This window comes from Manacus candei, unplaced genomic scaffold, assembly GCF_025592945.1.
Source record: "Manacus candei isolate 608988 ecotype Guabito, Panama unplaced genomic scaffold, ASM2559294v1 h1tg000033l, whole genome shotgun sequence".
Classification (NCBI taxonomy): Eukaryota; Metazoa; Chordata; class Aves; order Passeriformes; family Pipridae; genus Manacus; species Manacus candei.
Window position 1 is genome coordinate 2,133,609 of NW_026138081.1, and position 15,643 is coordinate 2,149,251.

General features: G+C 41.6%; 1 protein-coding gene and 1 long non-coding RNA gene across 3 annotated transcripts in view; one reads left to right on the forward strand and one right to left on the reverse strand.

Moving 5' to 3' along the window:
* The window catches only part of RASGRP1 (RAS guanyl releasing protein 1), a 43,167-nt gene extending 41,981 nt beyond the window's left edge, over nt 1-1,186 (reverse strand). For both annotated transcript variants that reach the window (XR_007905199.1, XM_051791784.1), the window contains exon 1: nt 756-1,186. Coding sequence is in view for 1 of the 2 variants with exons in the window: in XM_051791784.1 (XP_051647744.1) it covers nt 756-787 (32 nt within the window). In the remaining variant the exon portion in view is untranslated. The remainder of the gene's footprint in view (nt 1-755) is intronic.
* An 8,245-nt stretch (nt 1,187-9,431) lies between these two features.
* Nucleotides 9,432-15,414, forward strand: LOC127472912 (uncharacterized). The gene is made up of 3 exons (XR_007905207.1): nt 9,432-9,657; nt 9,762-9,944; nt 15,012-15,414. It is a non-coding gene; the product is annotated as an uncharacterized LOC127472912 (long non-coding RNA).
* The last annotated feature ends 229 nt before the right edge of the window (nt 15,415-15,643 follow it).

Consider the following 15,643-nt stretch of genomic DNA (forward strand, 5'->3'; position numbering starts at 1 on the left):
TCGGGTTTTGGCAACACACTGGAGGAAAACTGAAGTTTCTACACCCCAAAAAAAGTTTACAGTAACACTGTGGCCGACTTGGCCATACCGGATAGGCACGGCTCAGCCAGAGGCACATCTGGCCATTTCTTAGAACAGATCCTCGCAGCAGTCACCCGACATGACAAACCGGCGAAAGCGGAACCGGGGGACGACAGGGGACGCCCGCCCTGTACTTCCACTGCACGCTAGCGCCGGTGGGGAAGGCACCAAAAATAAGTGACCACGCGCTCGTGGGGTGACAGCGGAGCAGGTGCCGCTCCCCCGGGGGCCGGGACAGCCGCGCTCCGGCCCCTCGCCCAGCGCCCCCCGCCCCTGCCGGCCGTGCCGCAGGTGACCGAGCACGGCGGGGACGGCACCGCCCCCCCCGCTCTGCCCACACCGCACCGTGAGGCTCCTCCATCCCGCAGTGAACCGCCTGCCCGGTGCACACTGGCGTTCAAAGGGGTGAAACAAAATCCTCCCCCGCACACCCCCTCCCGCGCTTCTTTTCTCTCTCTGTCCCACCCTCGGCTGGCCCCTAAGGAGCTCCAGCCCCCGGCGTGCCGCCCCGCGACTCCGGCAGCCCCCCAGCCCCGCCGCGGGGGCAGCGCCGTGCCCGTCCCCTCGCCCCGGCGGGCACCGCACGGTCTCGGGGGCAGCGTCGTGAGACCGACCCTGGCACGGCCGCCGCGGGGAGGGGGACACGGGAGCGTAAAACAACACGGTGAACTCACTGATTTTCTCTTCTCTTCCCTAAGGTCCCCATGCCGGTTCGAGCCGCGGCTCCGCCGCCCGGCCGGCTCTGCCGGCGGCACAGGGCGCGGAGCTGCGCGGAGCGGAGGAGGCCGGGCGGAGCGGCACGGCCCCGCGCATCGCCTCCTCCCTCCCGCCTCGCCGCTCTCCGCGCCCGTCTCGCCTCGGGAGGAGTCTGAAACCGATTCAAGTAGGGCAGCGCCGACGGCCGCCACCCGTGACGAGCGCTGGGGAAGATCTTATCGGCAGGAGGAAGTACTGAGCTGGGGGCTGCTCTTCTCTGAAGCCTCCGGGTTTACCAGGTACCGACACGCGCTCCGGGCTCTCACCGCCGGGCTCTAAAGCCGCCGCAACTTTTTTTCCACGGCACAACTCCTGTCAGGCAGGGCAGGCCCTCCTTTCCTTTCCCCTCCCCTTCCCCTGCCCTCCACTCTGGGGAAGCTCCCTCCCCAGGGCGGGCTGAGCTGCCGGGGCTCACGGGTGCCTCCGCCGCGCTCCCGGAGCACCCCCGTCCGCGGCCGGCACGGGCCCCTGCTCACCTAGCCCCGGGGGTGGGCGGCAGGGGCCCGATGGCGACCTGGCTCACGGGGAGGCGCCCAGGGCTTTCCGCTCCGCGTGGTACACCCAGCTGGAAGGGAGCGTCTATGCGATGCTCAGATGGGGACACAAAACTGAGATACCCACCTTGACGATTGCCACTTTAAAGGCTCTGTGCTTATTTGGCACCTTAGACTACCCCTCCAGTTTAATCGCAGAGCAAGGAAAGGAGACCCAGTATTTTTCATGGTTCTTGTATCACCTTTATGAGTTTCTGAGAGCTCTTCCAACTCAACATTGACGACTTCTCCACTTCTGAGAAGAAATGGCCAGGCAGGAAATCTGAAAGGGCAAACTCACCCCGTATCATACAGTTTGTCCAAATGGTCTTTTGTTGACAAATACACTCAATGGACCAATACAAAAGTACTGAGTCACAAAGCATTATCAACGGTTTATTTTAAGCTCTCAGTTTGTATTTTTAAACATTACTTAGTCATCATAATGCCATTGTGCCACACACCAAGATTCAGACAGATTCAATGAACTGTTTATTTAATTTTAAGACTAACTGGCAAGGTTCAGGTATTCCAGGTAATTATCTGACCAACAACCAGAGCACATTTCTCTTTGGGTCTCAAAAATGATCAATTTTGCTCACTGGCATTTTCTCAGGGGCAGTGGTAAATACCATTATCACCACGGTAACTGGGGCAACCTGACTTTTGCTTTGCTGAAGAATTCCAGGTAAAAGCAAAAGCCCTACATACTCCTTGAAATCACATTCAGTATGTGACATTCTTCTGAGTAAGTTGTGAACTCATTCCTAGCATAGAGCTTGAAGGCCATTGTGGTTTAAGAAACACAAATACATTAATATATATCCAAGATCACATGTCATGTGCTCTGTGGTATTATCTGTAGCAATTATGTTGTAGCAATTATGTTAATTGTACTTCAGAGAAGTACATCTCAGCCATCTTTGCTTTTAACACATGTTCCCTGAGAAGTTCACATGCATTCATACACACAGAAATAAATGTAGGTTTGACAGAAAAAGTACTCTCCAGCTTTGTGGTCTGAAAGTAAACAATTAGTAAATCTTACAGTACACAAGCTTATACAAATATTCATTTGTAACCTACATGCCCAGACATACTTCTTCAGATGAAATTATCTCCTAGTGTAAAGTATATTCGTGCTTGTTTTGTGTCCTCAGAGGATCAGAGATTTACTCTGTGGAAAGGCAAGGTATTTCTTCTATTATCAGAGCTTCAATCAGTAGATGATTACTTAAAAGTATAATTTATGACTAAAGGAGCCATGCTAACAGAGTGAGTAGTATTCACTTAGATCTCTTTAGCATAGATCATTTTAAAAGCACAGCCTTCTGAATGTTTTCAGTGTCCTTGTGGTGTGGATCATGAATGAAAAGGTTCCTTGGTGCTGACAGTGCATCTGCTATGTGGCAGGATTAGTAGACAACATTAGAAAGGCAAGCCAGATCATCTAGTGTAGGAAGCAATTCCAGAAAAGGAGAAAAGCTTGCTAACATAATTGGGAAGGAAAACAGCAAATAGAAACCTAAAAGTCACTGTATGAAGTGTCAGCATAGCTTTTGCAAACTAGGTAGTAATCAGAGTCATAGGGTTTAACAAGTGAGGGCCTCCTAGCAATTGCACATGAAAAAAATTTCATCTGAGCTGTGATGTGCTAAAGGTGTGGCTGTCCTGTATCGTTAGGCCTATTTAAGGTATCATCTAATTTTACTTCTAGGTTATAATTAAGGTTTATATCTCTTAGAACAGGTTGTTGTCAAGAGTGTTGATTTCTGTTAAAGCTAGTAGAGCAGTTCTAGTATTGTGTTCCAAGCCTGGGTCATACCTTTTGATCAGGATGATTTAGGCTTTGGGTACACTCACCAATCTATCAAATGTTTGCATTTTTTGGAATGCAGAGTTAATGAAGATTCTGGTCTGATAACCCCATTGAGGTTATCAGACCATTGCCATGGTCCAAGGGGGGGTGGGGCCGTGACACAGCATGGATGGGTCCGGAGACAAGGTAGGGGTGCAGATGGAATACTTTATTGAGGCATGCATGGGATTTTTTATCAGTTCAGGCGGGGAAAGGGCTAGAACATGGGTGGAGCGTGAGACAGACAAATGGGGGAACAAATCGGGATAGGGACACAGGCAAAAGGGGGAGGAATGTGGGAGAAGCCGGGGAAGGAAAGGGCGAATGGCGGCTGCCTCCTCTCCACAGCTTCTCCGGCCAGTCAGAGAGGGAAGCAGGGAAGTGGGCAAGCCTGGGCGTGCCCGGGAGATACAAATCCTGGGGAAACATACAATGTGTATATACATAATAACTGTAAAGTCTGTATCATAAAGTCCTTTCAATCACTGTACATCTTTTTCCACTCCTGAAATCATTCCCATCCTGAATCTTCCTCCTTCACAGACCATAGTAATTCTCTTGCTGTTTTTCCCTTCACACAGCTTTGCCATAGTGGCCAGGGATGGAATGTTACACTTTCTGAAGCAGTGTGACCTGTAACAGTGTTACCTTTTGTGGCTTTATCACAAGCATCTCTCTTCAATGGCGCGTGCTCCAGGGTGACTTTTTGGACAACTACAGCTTTCATTTATAAGAGGGACGCAATAAACTCATACTCATTATTGCAAAATGGGACCTGAAAGTGTAAGACTGTAGGATTCAGAGAGGGGATAGTAAATCAAGAAGAATGTGAATCCTGTTTTTAAAAATGTTCTTTAAGTCAGGTTGAAGAAAACCGGACTAATCTTACTGGAGTGCTTTGGGTTGTCAATAAGGTACCTCTGAGTTTCCAGATTTTCTGCAAGAACAGAAGGAAGTGAGAGCATGTAGTAGCCACTGCCTTCTTACATTTAAGGACCATATGTTTATGTACATTATAAGCAAGACGTCTTAGTGTCTTAGTAGTTAGACATCTTAGTATGTATGGCCAGTCTTCGCGAGTGAAGATTTGGGAAAGGTCATTAACCCTTTGAGCCTGCGCAGTGGATTTTTTAGGTGAGACACAGTGTGCGCTGAACTGAGCCCACCCTTTAATCCTGAGGTTCATCTGCTGGGGCTGAGCAAGCTTGGACAGTGGCAGTGAGGTACTCAGGTCGTAGGTTTGTTTAGAGTGACCTTCTCTTAGATGGATGGCCTTGCAGGGCTGAACGAGCTCCATCTGCCCGGGGGAGTTTTTCCCTGGCCGGGAACTGAACTTGACATCTTAGTAGTTAGTACCTAACCAATCTACTTCTATACTGACATTTCTTCTGTAAAGGTTGCTTCTGTTAAACATATTAACATCCAGAAGTCAGCCTTTAGTTGAACAAGGTGAAACAGAGACACAACTGGAATTCATGAAAGCAGAAAAGGAAAAGCTTAGGAAAACTGTCAGAACCTAGAGTAGAGCATGGAATACTGGGTCTTGTTGGTTTTTGAATTTGCCAGAGCATTTCTTGGATTATTTGCAAGCCATGGGTTCCCCAGCATTCTCAGTGAACACTCAGGCTGATCATTACAGCTACTGTAAATTTGTTCACTTCAAATGCCAAAGGTCTGTGGGATGTATTGAAAGAGTCCAGTCCTAGTAATGATCCATATAGGTGTAAGCATGATGCCACTTGATGGAACATCTGTGGGTTTTCGTCTTGGAAATTATAGGTAAGAGATAGCTTGTAGGTAAAGGCAATATCTTTTATCAGACCAACTGTCACATTTAGAAAACTACATGATTTTGAGTAGACTTAACAAGCATTTCTGCAGAGAATCTCAAATCACACAATGACTGAGTTTGGAGGGGACCTCAGGTTCAGCCTTCTGTTCAAGCATGGCCAGCTGGTTGCTCAGGGCTTTATCTAGCTGGGTCTTGAAAGCCTCCAAGTCTGAAGACTGTGGTATTCATGCTTAATTAGATGCTGCTACCTTTGGTCTGTGTTTGGCCCAGCCACTTGTGAGAGTCTGTTCTTTTCCTGCCAAGTTATGAGAAAACAAGCACTGATAAACGAGAACTTTGTCCTCGAAGGAAGCATCTTGTATAAACTAGAATTAATTGGTACCTCACTATTGGTTGGTGGCCCTTCCAGGGCATTTGAAGGAGAAAGTGAAGAGGAGGAGGATGAAGTAAGTTCCCAGACTCATTTAGGAAAGACCCCCTGGGATTGAGCACGCAGACGCGGGGAAAATGCACAGAAGAGATGCCACTTCCATAACAGGGGAAGGGACCGAAGGCCTCTAGCTGGGCTGTACTGGCCACACCTGGCCAAGTAGACGCCATCAATTAATTGTATGAAAAGCAGATAGCTCGTGCTGGGAGTGAACACAAGCTTCACACCAAAGGACAACGTTGCCTTTTGCGAGGATGCCCGCTATCTTGTGAGCCTGCCGACACTCTGAGAACGCAGCTTCTGCTATGGGTAATTCTAGGCATTCTGGGGTCGGTAAGATAACTGGGGTCGTAAGTAACATCTGGGTGAGAGGGGGAGTCATACTGAGGGCTTATTTTCCTCCTCCTTCCTCTCTATCAGGTTTTTCATTTTGTTGGCCACCTCTTGGTAATAAATATTGGTTTTGTTGAGCTTTCAGTGGTGTATGGTTTCAGTTTCTGCATCCTTCCCCGCTACAACTGCACAGGTTCTCTAGCCAACCTGCTGGAATATTTGACTGTTCTCCTGATTAAAAAGAAAATCTTCAAAATTAAAAAAAAAAAATCTTCTTTATTTCTAATTACTGTCTTTGCTTGTTTTGGTTTATTTGTTGTCTCTCATACTCCTTCTGTGCACTGCTGTGAAAAAACTGGTTCCTCCTCAATAGCCTTCTCAGAAGAACAGTCAGTTTGCTATTACATCTCCCCTGAGACCATCTCTTCTCTGAGCTGAAAAGGCCCAGTTCCTTTAGTATCTCTACTCAGCACAAGTTTTCCAGCATCCAACAATCTTAGTGGCCCTCTGCTGAATGCAATCCAGTTTGTCAATGTCCTTTTGTACTGGGGAGCCCAGAAATGGCTCTGTGCCTGTGAATACAGCCCAGGGTGCTGTTGGGGCACACTGCTGGCTCACGTGCTTCTTGCTGCCTCACAAAACCTCCACCTCCTTTCCAGCAGTGATGTTCCTCAGATGGTCAGTCCCCAGCCTACATTAGTCTCTTCCTTCCTAGGTGCAGGACTATGCATTTGTCCTTGGTCAGTCCATTCCTCCAGCCTGTCTAGGTCTCTGGATTGCAGCCCTGGCCTCAAGGGTACTGAGTTGTCATCCCAGTTTGATGCTGCCTGTAAACCTGAGGAGAGTGCACTCATCCCCTCCCCCAGACTGTAGATAACAGTCCTAAAATGGGCAGGTCCCAGGGTAGACCCCTGTGCTGCTTGTTGCCAGTTCCAGTTATAGTACAACCCCTACTCCCTGAGCCTAAACATTCAATATGCTTTTTACTAGGTGGGTATCTAGTTGTCCACCCATCCAGATCTCACTCTCTGAAACTGAATGCAATAACATTATAGGAAATCACGTTGAAAGCTTTACTTAACTTGAAAAATAGCAATAGCATGACATCCGTGTACTTTTTCCTGTATTATACTATTTGGTCTAATAAAAGGTGTTATCTCTCCCTATAAATCTTGTCTTGATTGTGTCTTTAAGCCATTGCAGTTATGACAGTGTTACCATGTAGAGATGCAGCTTGAAGACTTGTGTTCTTCAAAATTAGGAGATTCATGTCTCGTGTGTATGGGTGTCAATACTGTCAATAAAACAAGATATATAATTTCTTTCATAGCACCTTTGCTTCCTTTTAAACCATAGTATGGGTAAGTAGTAGGGGCAAATAAAGATGCATACTGACAGGAGTTGTCATTTTCAATTGCTTTGGTTACAGAAGTTAGATCGCTTGTAATCACTAGGGAATGAGGATTAGAAAAGTGAAATTATTGTCTGATGACTGAGATAATTGAAAACTGCTTGTGCATCTTCTTTGGACTCTTAAAATTCCTAGCTATTCAAGCAATGATGCTGAAAAGAGCTTTCTACATATTTGTTGGCTGTATTCCTCAGGATTTGGTTGCTGCCTGGGCATTCTTTTAGCTGCAGAAATTGCAGAAATCCAAGCATTCAATAGTGAAAATTAAATAAAAACATGTTCTTCAATCATGCAAAGACTAGGTAATGCTAACTAATTTTTTTTTGAAAGAAGGTCCTCATTGTCTCACTTTGAGTACCACAACTTTTTGACCCTTCCCTTGTGCCTTTGCTCCTCTTTTTTTAATGGGAAAAATAATCTCACTGTACTTCACAAGAATGAGTAATAAAGTCTTTTTTTGATTTACAGTCATGTTGATGAATATTTATCCAATTGCTTAGTAATATACTCTGAAAAGAACTGCATTTGTATTTGTGAAAGTGCTCATATATTCCAGGGATGTACAGTATACATGAACGCATAATTTTGCAACCTAAATTAGAGGTTTCACATTCAGTGCAGGAAATTTGACACTGATAGATGGATATATGCATCAGGTAGGGCATATATAGTACTCCAGTACCTGAGTTTCATCAGTATACAGATAGGGATTCTGAGCAGAGACAAATCCATGTAAAATGGCCAAATTCCTCTTCCCTTTTTCTTTTCAGACAAACCTTACAAGGTGAAGTGAGCCAGCCCAGTACAGTGTAGATATTTCTAATTTTTAATAACTTAATTTCTCATTCTGTTTTCACCTGGACTCCCTCACAGACTTAAAAGTCATCAGAGAGTCTAAAATTTACTTTAAAAACTATGCTTAAGTTTATCATTAGTTGTTTGTACAGATAATTTGCAAGCTGCTGATTGACAACAGTCTTGCACTGTCAGCTATGTGTAACTGAAACTATTAGAGTTTGTTGCTGTTTTTAATCAAGAAACAGTGGACTGTTTAAATAACAGTGGACTAAAATTAATTGTTCCTGTAAAATTAAAAAAAAAAAAGCAATTAGCATATATCTTGATAATATATAAAAACGTCAAGAAGTCTGGTGAGTTAGAAAATGTTACTCACTGGTGCCATTCTTCTCAGTAAAATCACACTTTTATTTGTGTACCTTTCAGGCTTAGTCTCCAGCCTTTCTATTGATTCAAGATTTTGATATTTTTCTACTTAGGATAATGCTGAAATACAGTGAGCATTAATCAGCTGCCTATAAGGATCATCTGCCTATCTTGCATTAATATCCAGCTGTTCCAGAAGCAGTACACAGGGGGGCAATATGCAGTGAAAGGTAATGATATTGCTAAGTGAGATCTGTGTTCTGTATCAATAAAACCAAAATCACATTTAATTCTGGCATCAGGGAAAGATAAAAGTTTTTATTTACTATAACTGAATCCAAGAGCATTGTCTTCATAACTTCCATTTCGCACCAGTGCTCCATAGCAAAATAGTTTTCTCTCCTTTATGATCTTTCAGAATTAAGGTACTTAATCAGTTTTCATTCAGGTCATCAGAGTGCTTATGTGTACATACAGTTCACCAATTGATTTTGGTAAGAATTGCACAAAAATTAATCTCCTTCTCTTCCTCCTCCCACTCCCCCCAAAACCCCAACATGCTGCAACACCTTATTTCTTAAAACACATGTGTATATGGATAGATAAGGTGACAAACAGCTGGTACCCTTGAAATAACCACTGTCCAGAAACAAGATACAGAAAGGCAAAGCATAACAATACTACTAAGAATGCTTCTTTTTGATTCACCATCTGATTTAAAAGAACAAAATAGCTACTTAAACAGGATGTTGATAACATCGTCCTAAACATCCCTTTGTAAACATTTTCCAAGGGGGACAGTAATTAGCTACTTCCTTTACAGGATATCTCTTGGTCAGCAGCAAGAGGCCACTCTCTAGAGATATACTAACTGTATTGTTTTAACTTTAAAATTGGTTTCACAAATAAATTCTTGTGGATATAACAGTCCCTGTGAAAGTATAACAGGATGAAAGTTGGGCTTACAGAAGTGTTGGGGTTTTGAGTTTTTTCGATGTAACGTTTACTTAAAACTTTTCTGTTTAGCAAATAGCAGTGTTAATGGTTTTGCCCTTGTTATTTGCAGTGACAAAATCAGTGGCAGGGATTGTGTGAACAAGCAGGAGTGATAACTCCTGCTGACTGTGAGGTGAGAAGAAATGAGGAGTAATCAGAGGGTTTTCACAGGACATGAGTGTGACGGAAGTGGTGTTTCTCTCTGTCCTTTCTGATCTCACCTGCAGGGCAGGAACCTTTTCCAAGGGGATTTCACCCTGAAATGCAAAGTTGTGCTGATTTGAACTGAACATTGCTGAAAATGTAAGTGAACATGATAAGCCACATAGACAAGGTCCATTCTTCTCTGCTGAGGGACTCTCCTTTTCCATCAGTTTAAGACAAAAGCTTTTCTCCCTTCTCACCAGGTTTTGCTTGCTCCTCTCTGCTTCTCTAATATGCTCATTATGTGAGTCAAATGGAGAAGAAAGGAAGTGAGGAGGGAGGAAGAGCATCTTCCCTCAAACCCATTCCAGCAACTCACCAGAGCCCATGGTTCTGAAGGATCAGAAGGAAGCAGAACAAGGCTAACAAAGTCTGTGTGGCTGCAGGTAATAGTGGCTGCCAAAGGCTGGCTGTCTTCAGTTGTAATTGGTACAAGAATTAAAAATGAGTTGACCATTATTTAAAAGGAAAAAAAGAATCTTAGTTGTGGGATGCAAATGGTAAATTTACCAGCTATAAGTATGCTTGAAGGAAAAGATTAAGCTTCTTAAGGCTCCCGTTGTCTTATGTGCTCTCTTGTTCTCAGTTAGTCTGTAAACTTATGGCTTGACCTGGAGGCTATTTGCTGCACATATACTGCAGAGGGAAGGGTGTTTGACTGAGGAATTTAATTGATGCCTTTTCAGTTGAAGAGAACTGATATTTCATAACATATTTGGGACTAGTTAGAAAAAATTCTGGGCTTTTTCAAAGCTGTTTACAAAATTTGTTACACACAACAGTCTGTTGTTGAATTACTACTTTGTCCCTGAAGAATATCATTAGGATAGATCAATACACTAGTCAGTCTCTCTAGTTCTTATGGCTATTATGAGTGAATGGTGAAAATACCTTGGAGAGGTATTTCACCATTCACCATTTCACCCGTAAAACTGTTCTCAAACTCTTTATAGGAGAATACTTAACCCTCCTATATTGATACCATCAGACTTCTACTTATGGGAAGGGAACATAAAACCTGTTCCTCAGTTTCCTGGATTTAATAGGCACTTTGCAATAAATTCTGTTTGGAATAGGATGAGGCAAATTAATGCAATAAAGAAAATTGTGAGTAAGGAGAGAGGTAATAGACATTGTGGTCTGTTGTGGCTAGATGTGAAATGAATAGAGGGCAATGTCAATTACTTAGACCTAAAATGATGCAAATTTTCCTGAACTCAAAAAATCTTTTCTTTTTCCCAGTTCTTACCTTCTTACCTTCTTGACTTTAAAACATTGTAAATTGTTTCCTGTTTTAAAGGACTGCTCAGAATATTGTCAAGTATTACTGTCACTTTTCTGGATTAGAAGCCCTATCTACTGTTGGCTTCAGTTTTAATCAGGGAGAATAGCTGTAGCAGTACTGAACAGAATGTAATTATGAATATATACCAAAACCAGTGTTCAGTACCATATCAATAACCCCATCATTTGAACATATTTAGGCAGCAATTCAGCAAACACATTTAAACCTGCTCTTAATGGCAAATGTCACACAGGGACAGGCTGAAAATTCATATGCAGAAAATTAATTACGTTTAAAAAAAGTCCTTATTTGTCAGGAGCTACTCTAGGGGCAATATTAAGGGGTAAAGCCCTAGCCCAAGTATATTGTTAGGTTCAGGAACTTAATCTGTAAGTATAACTGTCTCTGTGAATATCTAACTTAGAAAACAATGCAAAATTGTCAAGATATACTAAGCACTTTTAGTGCTAATATTTCTGGCTGTCAGTCTACAAGAGGGTTAGGTAAAATATCCAAAGCTTTTTGTAGCTTTATCTAGAAGGTCTTTCAAAATCATTAGTTTGCAGCTTCTTATTTTGCCTCCTTGATTGTCTGTAAAAAAAGTTAACCGTACCTTTCTCAATCCCACACAAAACCAGGACAAAAACTTCTGAAACTTTCTAAAATCATGTGGTATAAACATGAACAGTGAAATCTTGTGACAACCTGAAAATAATATGGTAGTGAAAGTTAGAGATTCTATTTCTGTCTGAAAAGTGGTTGTTTGGGTGTGTTCCCTCTACCTGTCTACCTGTCCTATTTCCTCACTTCTTTGGAATTTTGAGAGGAAAGTTTGTTAATGTTTGTTCAGGATGACTCATAGGTTAAAAAAACAAAGTGTGCTATTTCTTCATCAAATACAAGCACATTTTAAAATTTGAGTTTAAACTTAGTGGTATCTATCTTTAAAAGTTCAGAAAAAAAGAGAATGGAAAAACATTGTCAATAAACTGTGTGACTAATGAATCAGAGTAACTGAACTAGTATTCCTAATGCAGATTGGTTTATGTCCCTTTTAAGAACATGCCAAACATTATTATTCTCAGCATCAGTTACAGAGTATTACTTAAGGCTGTGGACAAAAAAAGGTTTTATGTGTGTTTCCCTAGTAAACCAATGACAATAAAGAAGGAAAATTGTGCCTAAATAAACATGTCAGATTCTATCAATATTCAAACCACTATTTTAAAAGGTGCAAACTATTTATATTCGGCCAGGAAAGTTGACTAAGTGCTTTTGTCTCAGTGTGTAGTTGTGACAGTGAAAAAATAGTTCAAACTCATAAAATAGGTCTGTAGATCCCTTGGATTTTTTTGCAGGGTAAGTGGCAAAAAATACATAGTTGCACACTATCAGAGTATTTGCTGTTTGGGATTCAGAACCTCATATGTCTTTTAGCCTAACTTTGGTGATGTCTCAGACACACAGTGTATTTATGCAGTAGTTACTGAGGATTCAGTTTGACCCACCAGTTGGAAGCATGCACATGGCATGCTGACTTTACATCAGTGTTCATCACCATCAGAAGTTGGGCAAGTAGGTAGATGTGACAGACCATCTCATTTTCATGCAAACTTCAAAGATATGCTAGTAATTGTGGTGATGATGCTCACAGAAGCAGATGTAATTTTAGTGTTTGACATGCTTCCATAGGAAGTTGTTCCTTTGGAACTGTGTAGATTGCAGAACATGCTTAAGTATACCATAGGGAATTGAAAGAGTTATTTAATTGATTTTTTTTAATGTTTTATTTTAACTGCCTGTATTTACTTATGTACAGCATGAATTACTATGCAGCCACCTATTTAGGCATTGTTTGTTTCCCTCAACACTACTTTCATCATTTACCTTATTTTCCTGTTCCTTGAACTCTAATTTTAGTGCTTTTGGAAACATCAAGGATAAGGGGAAATTCAGGAAGTCACTCCAGCTATTTAACAAGCTTATCTCAATCATGAGCCTTTTCTTTTTCATTTTGGTGCCATTTATGTATAGATCAGAACATGTTGGGGTTTTTTTAAATTTTACTTTTATCTGTTTTGCAAATATCTCCTTTTGCCTTTTTATTTTTTTTGTATCTCATCTGTCTCTTTGGCTCTCACAAGACAAATTATTTAACAAAGCAATTATTCAAAATGTCTTAGAGTTAGTTTATGGAATATGTTTTGAAAAGCAACAAAAAGTTCCCACTATACAAGTCCCTGTGCTATCATTAAGGGATTAAATACTATGCTTTTTGCAAGCTTAATTCTTTTAATATTTTTAATACTTTGAAAAATTGCTTAGAGGAATCTTCTAATTTGAAACTGATTAACTTTGCTAAATCTTTGTCAGTTTATTTTTATTTTCCATGGCCATATGGTGGCAATTTCTGATATTCTAACAGTTTTAATGTAGTTAATCACACAGAACATGGGGCAAGTAAGGAACTACCAATGTGGTCATTTTACTAACGAACAACTGTTCAGCAGGACTGATATCTTAGTCAATAGAGTATTTTGTCTTCCAAATTCTTTGGATCCAATTTAAAATTCTTAATATCCTGACATAGCCGCTTCCTCAAACTGGTGGCGTTTAAGCTCTGTTTCTAGTCAGGCTAGTAAGCCCTCAACAATCAAAATCCATAGGCTATTTGTTCCTCTGGCCATGTTGCTTGAAAAGCATGATCCAAGGACTACTTAATATTAAATATAAGAGAAATGGAACCTAATTTCTTCCCTTCCCAAGGAAGTGTTCTGGTAGTTGGCAGTGTTAATGTTGTGTGCATTCCCTGTGCACACAACGTTCTTTAATTATTGAATAGCAGAGATTAACAGCATGCTACCCTTTTAAGCATCCTATAGCCTGGTGTTTAAGACATTAAGATACGATTTGAATTTTTACAAGCAGTGGAAGGAATTTAACCTAGGCATCTCATAGAATGATATCATGAGTATCAGAGCATTCTCTACAAGTGAGCACATCTCTATGAGGGCTCCTAGCATGTGAGCCTTTGAATTTAAATACATTACAAAACCAGACACTTAACTTCCTTGCCCTTTGAAGCAAATCTGTCTTGAGAACAGATTCCATTACCTCAAATAAAAGAAGTGCCTCCTTTCAGCACTCAGATGCTGTCTTAGTGCTTTCAGCACTTGTGCACCTCAGATGATGTCTTAGGATATGATCTATCAGAAGGAATTACTATTAACTATGTTCAGCTCAGAATGCAGTCTGTAGCCAACTTGAGTAACTTAAGGTTCTGGATTCTGCTCCATGGCCAAACACCTCAAATGGCTTGTAACTGCTCATAACTTTTAGTCAACACTGTGTTTCATTGTCAGGGTCACAAAAGAAAGCTGTGGAAGAGCAAGATACTGATTTTAAATGTAAAAAGCTGATGCTAGTATCTTAACCAAGAGTCAGACTTCCTCTCTAAAATATTTCATCATAATCCAATAAACATGTCTTAAAGATGCTGTTGACTTATGCTTCTGTCTTTCCTTGATTACATCACTTTCTCACATTGCAGTTGTGTTGCTACGGTCTGGAAGTACCAACCTCTTTAAATGTGTAATTGCAGTGATTGCACAATCAGTTGTATTCATTACTATAGCAACAAGAATAAAAATGTTCCCTAGCCCATCCCATGTAAAAAAGGTCTTAGTTTCTCTCCTTCCATTTTATTCTTATGCTGAATAAATGTTTATGGCACAGTGGAAACTGTGTGCTTTGGCTGCTCACATTAGTGAGGGGGGGAAACTGAATTATGCTGGAACCTTTGTTTTAAAGGGGGAAATACAATTTCTGACCTGCTAGGGAGTACTGGAAACACACACACCAAACATACGTACCCTCTCTCCAGCTTCAGTCTTGGCAGAAGATACTCTTGGCAGGGTATCTCACCAGCAGGAAGGGGAACAGTGCTTGTAAAGGAGCAAGTAAGTTCCAACACGAAACACATGCTTGAACTGCGTATTCTAATGTTAGAGGTTGAATCATTGCCTTTCTTGAGCCCCAATAAGGCCTTGTTTACACTGATACTTTTGAGTAAACCTTGCCTCATTATGACATCTGAGATCACTAACATAAATATTCTCCATCATGAACCACTCCAGTTTTCATCTCTGTTTCCTCTTTCTTTGTTTAGGTACATCAGTGAGGCTTTCTGCTACCATGATGTTTTACCCTCTGAAGCACAGAGAAAATCTGAGTGGTCTTGTGGCTGTTCATAAAGACATGACACCCACAGACTGAGAAGAGAAATCTATACACCATCCATTAATGAGCAGTTATTCTAGTTTGTTATTTTATTACTAATAAAACTATATTTGGCTTTCTTCCTTTAAGCTCCAGTTCCTAATGTTGCATTGTTTCATGAGATTCCATTTTGTTGTTGGGTTTCTAATTCATAAATTTCTTACTACAGAGGAAAACTCTAAAACATAGCTGAAGAAGTCAGTGCCTGACTCTGTTAACATCAAAACTGAAGTAGTGTGATTTCTGTCACGTGAATTTCTTGCTATCGGGCTACAGCCTGGCATCTACAGCTGTCCCACTATTTTCACCACATTTGTATTACATTACCTTTGAGACCAAGACTTTTGAATTATGTTATCTGTGAGACCAATACTTTTTGTCCAATTTGCTACAGTTTGCCAACAGGTTCAAAAGTTACTACTGGAACATGTGTGTAGCCACCCATACATATCCACTGTGATTGCACAACTTTCATTTCCTCAGGAAACCAGACTGAAAACAAGAGGCAAACCCAGAGAACTC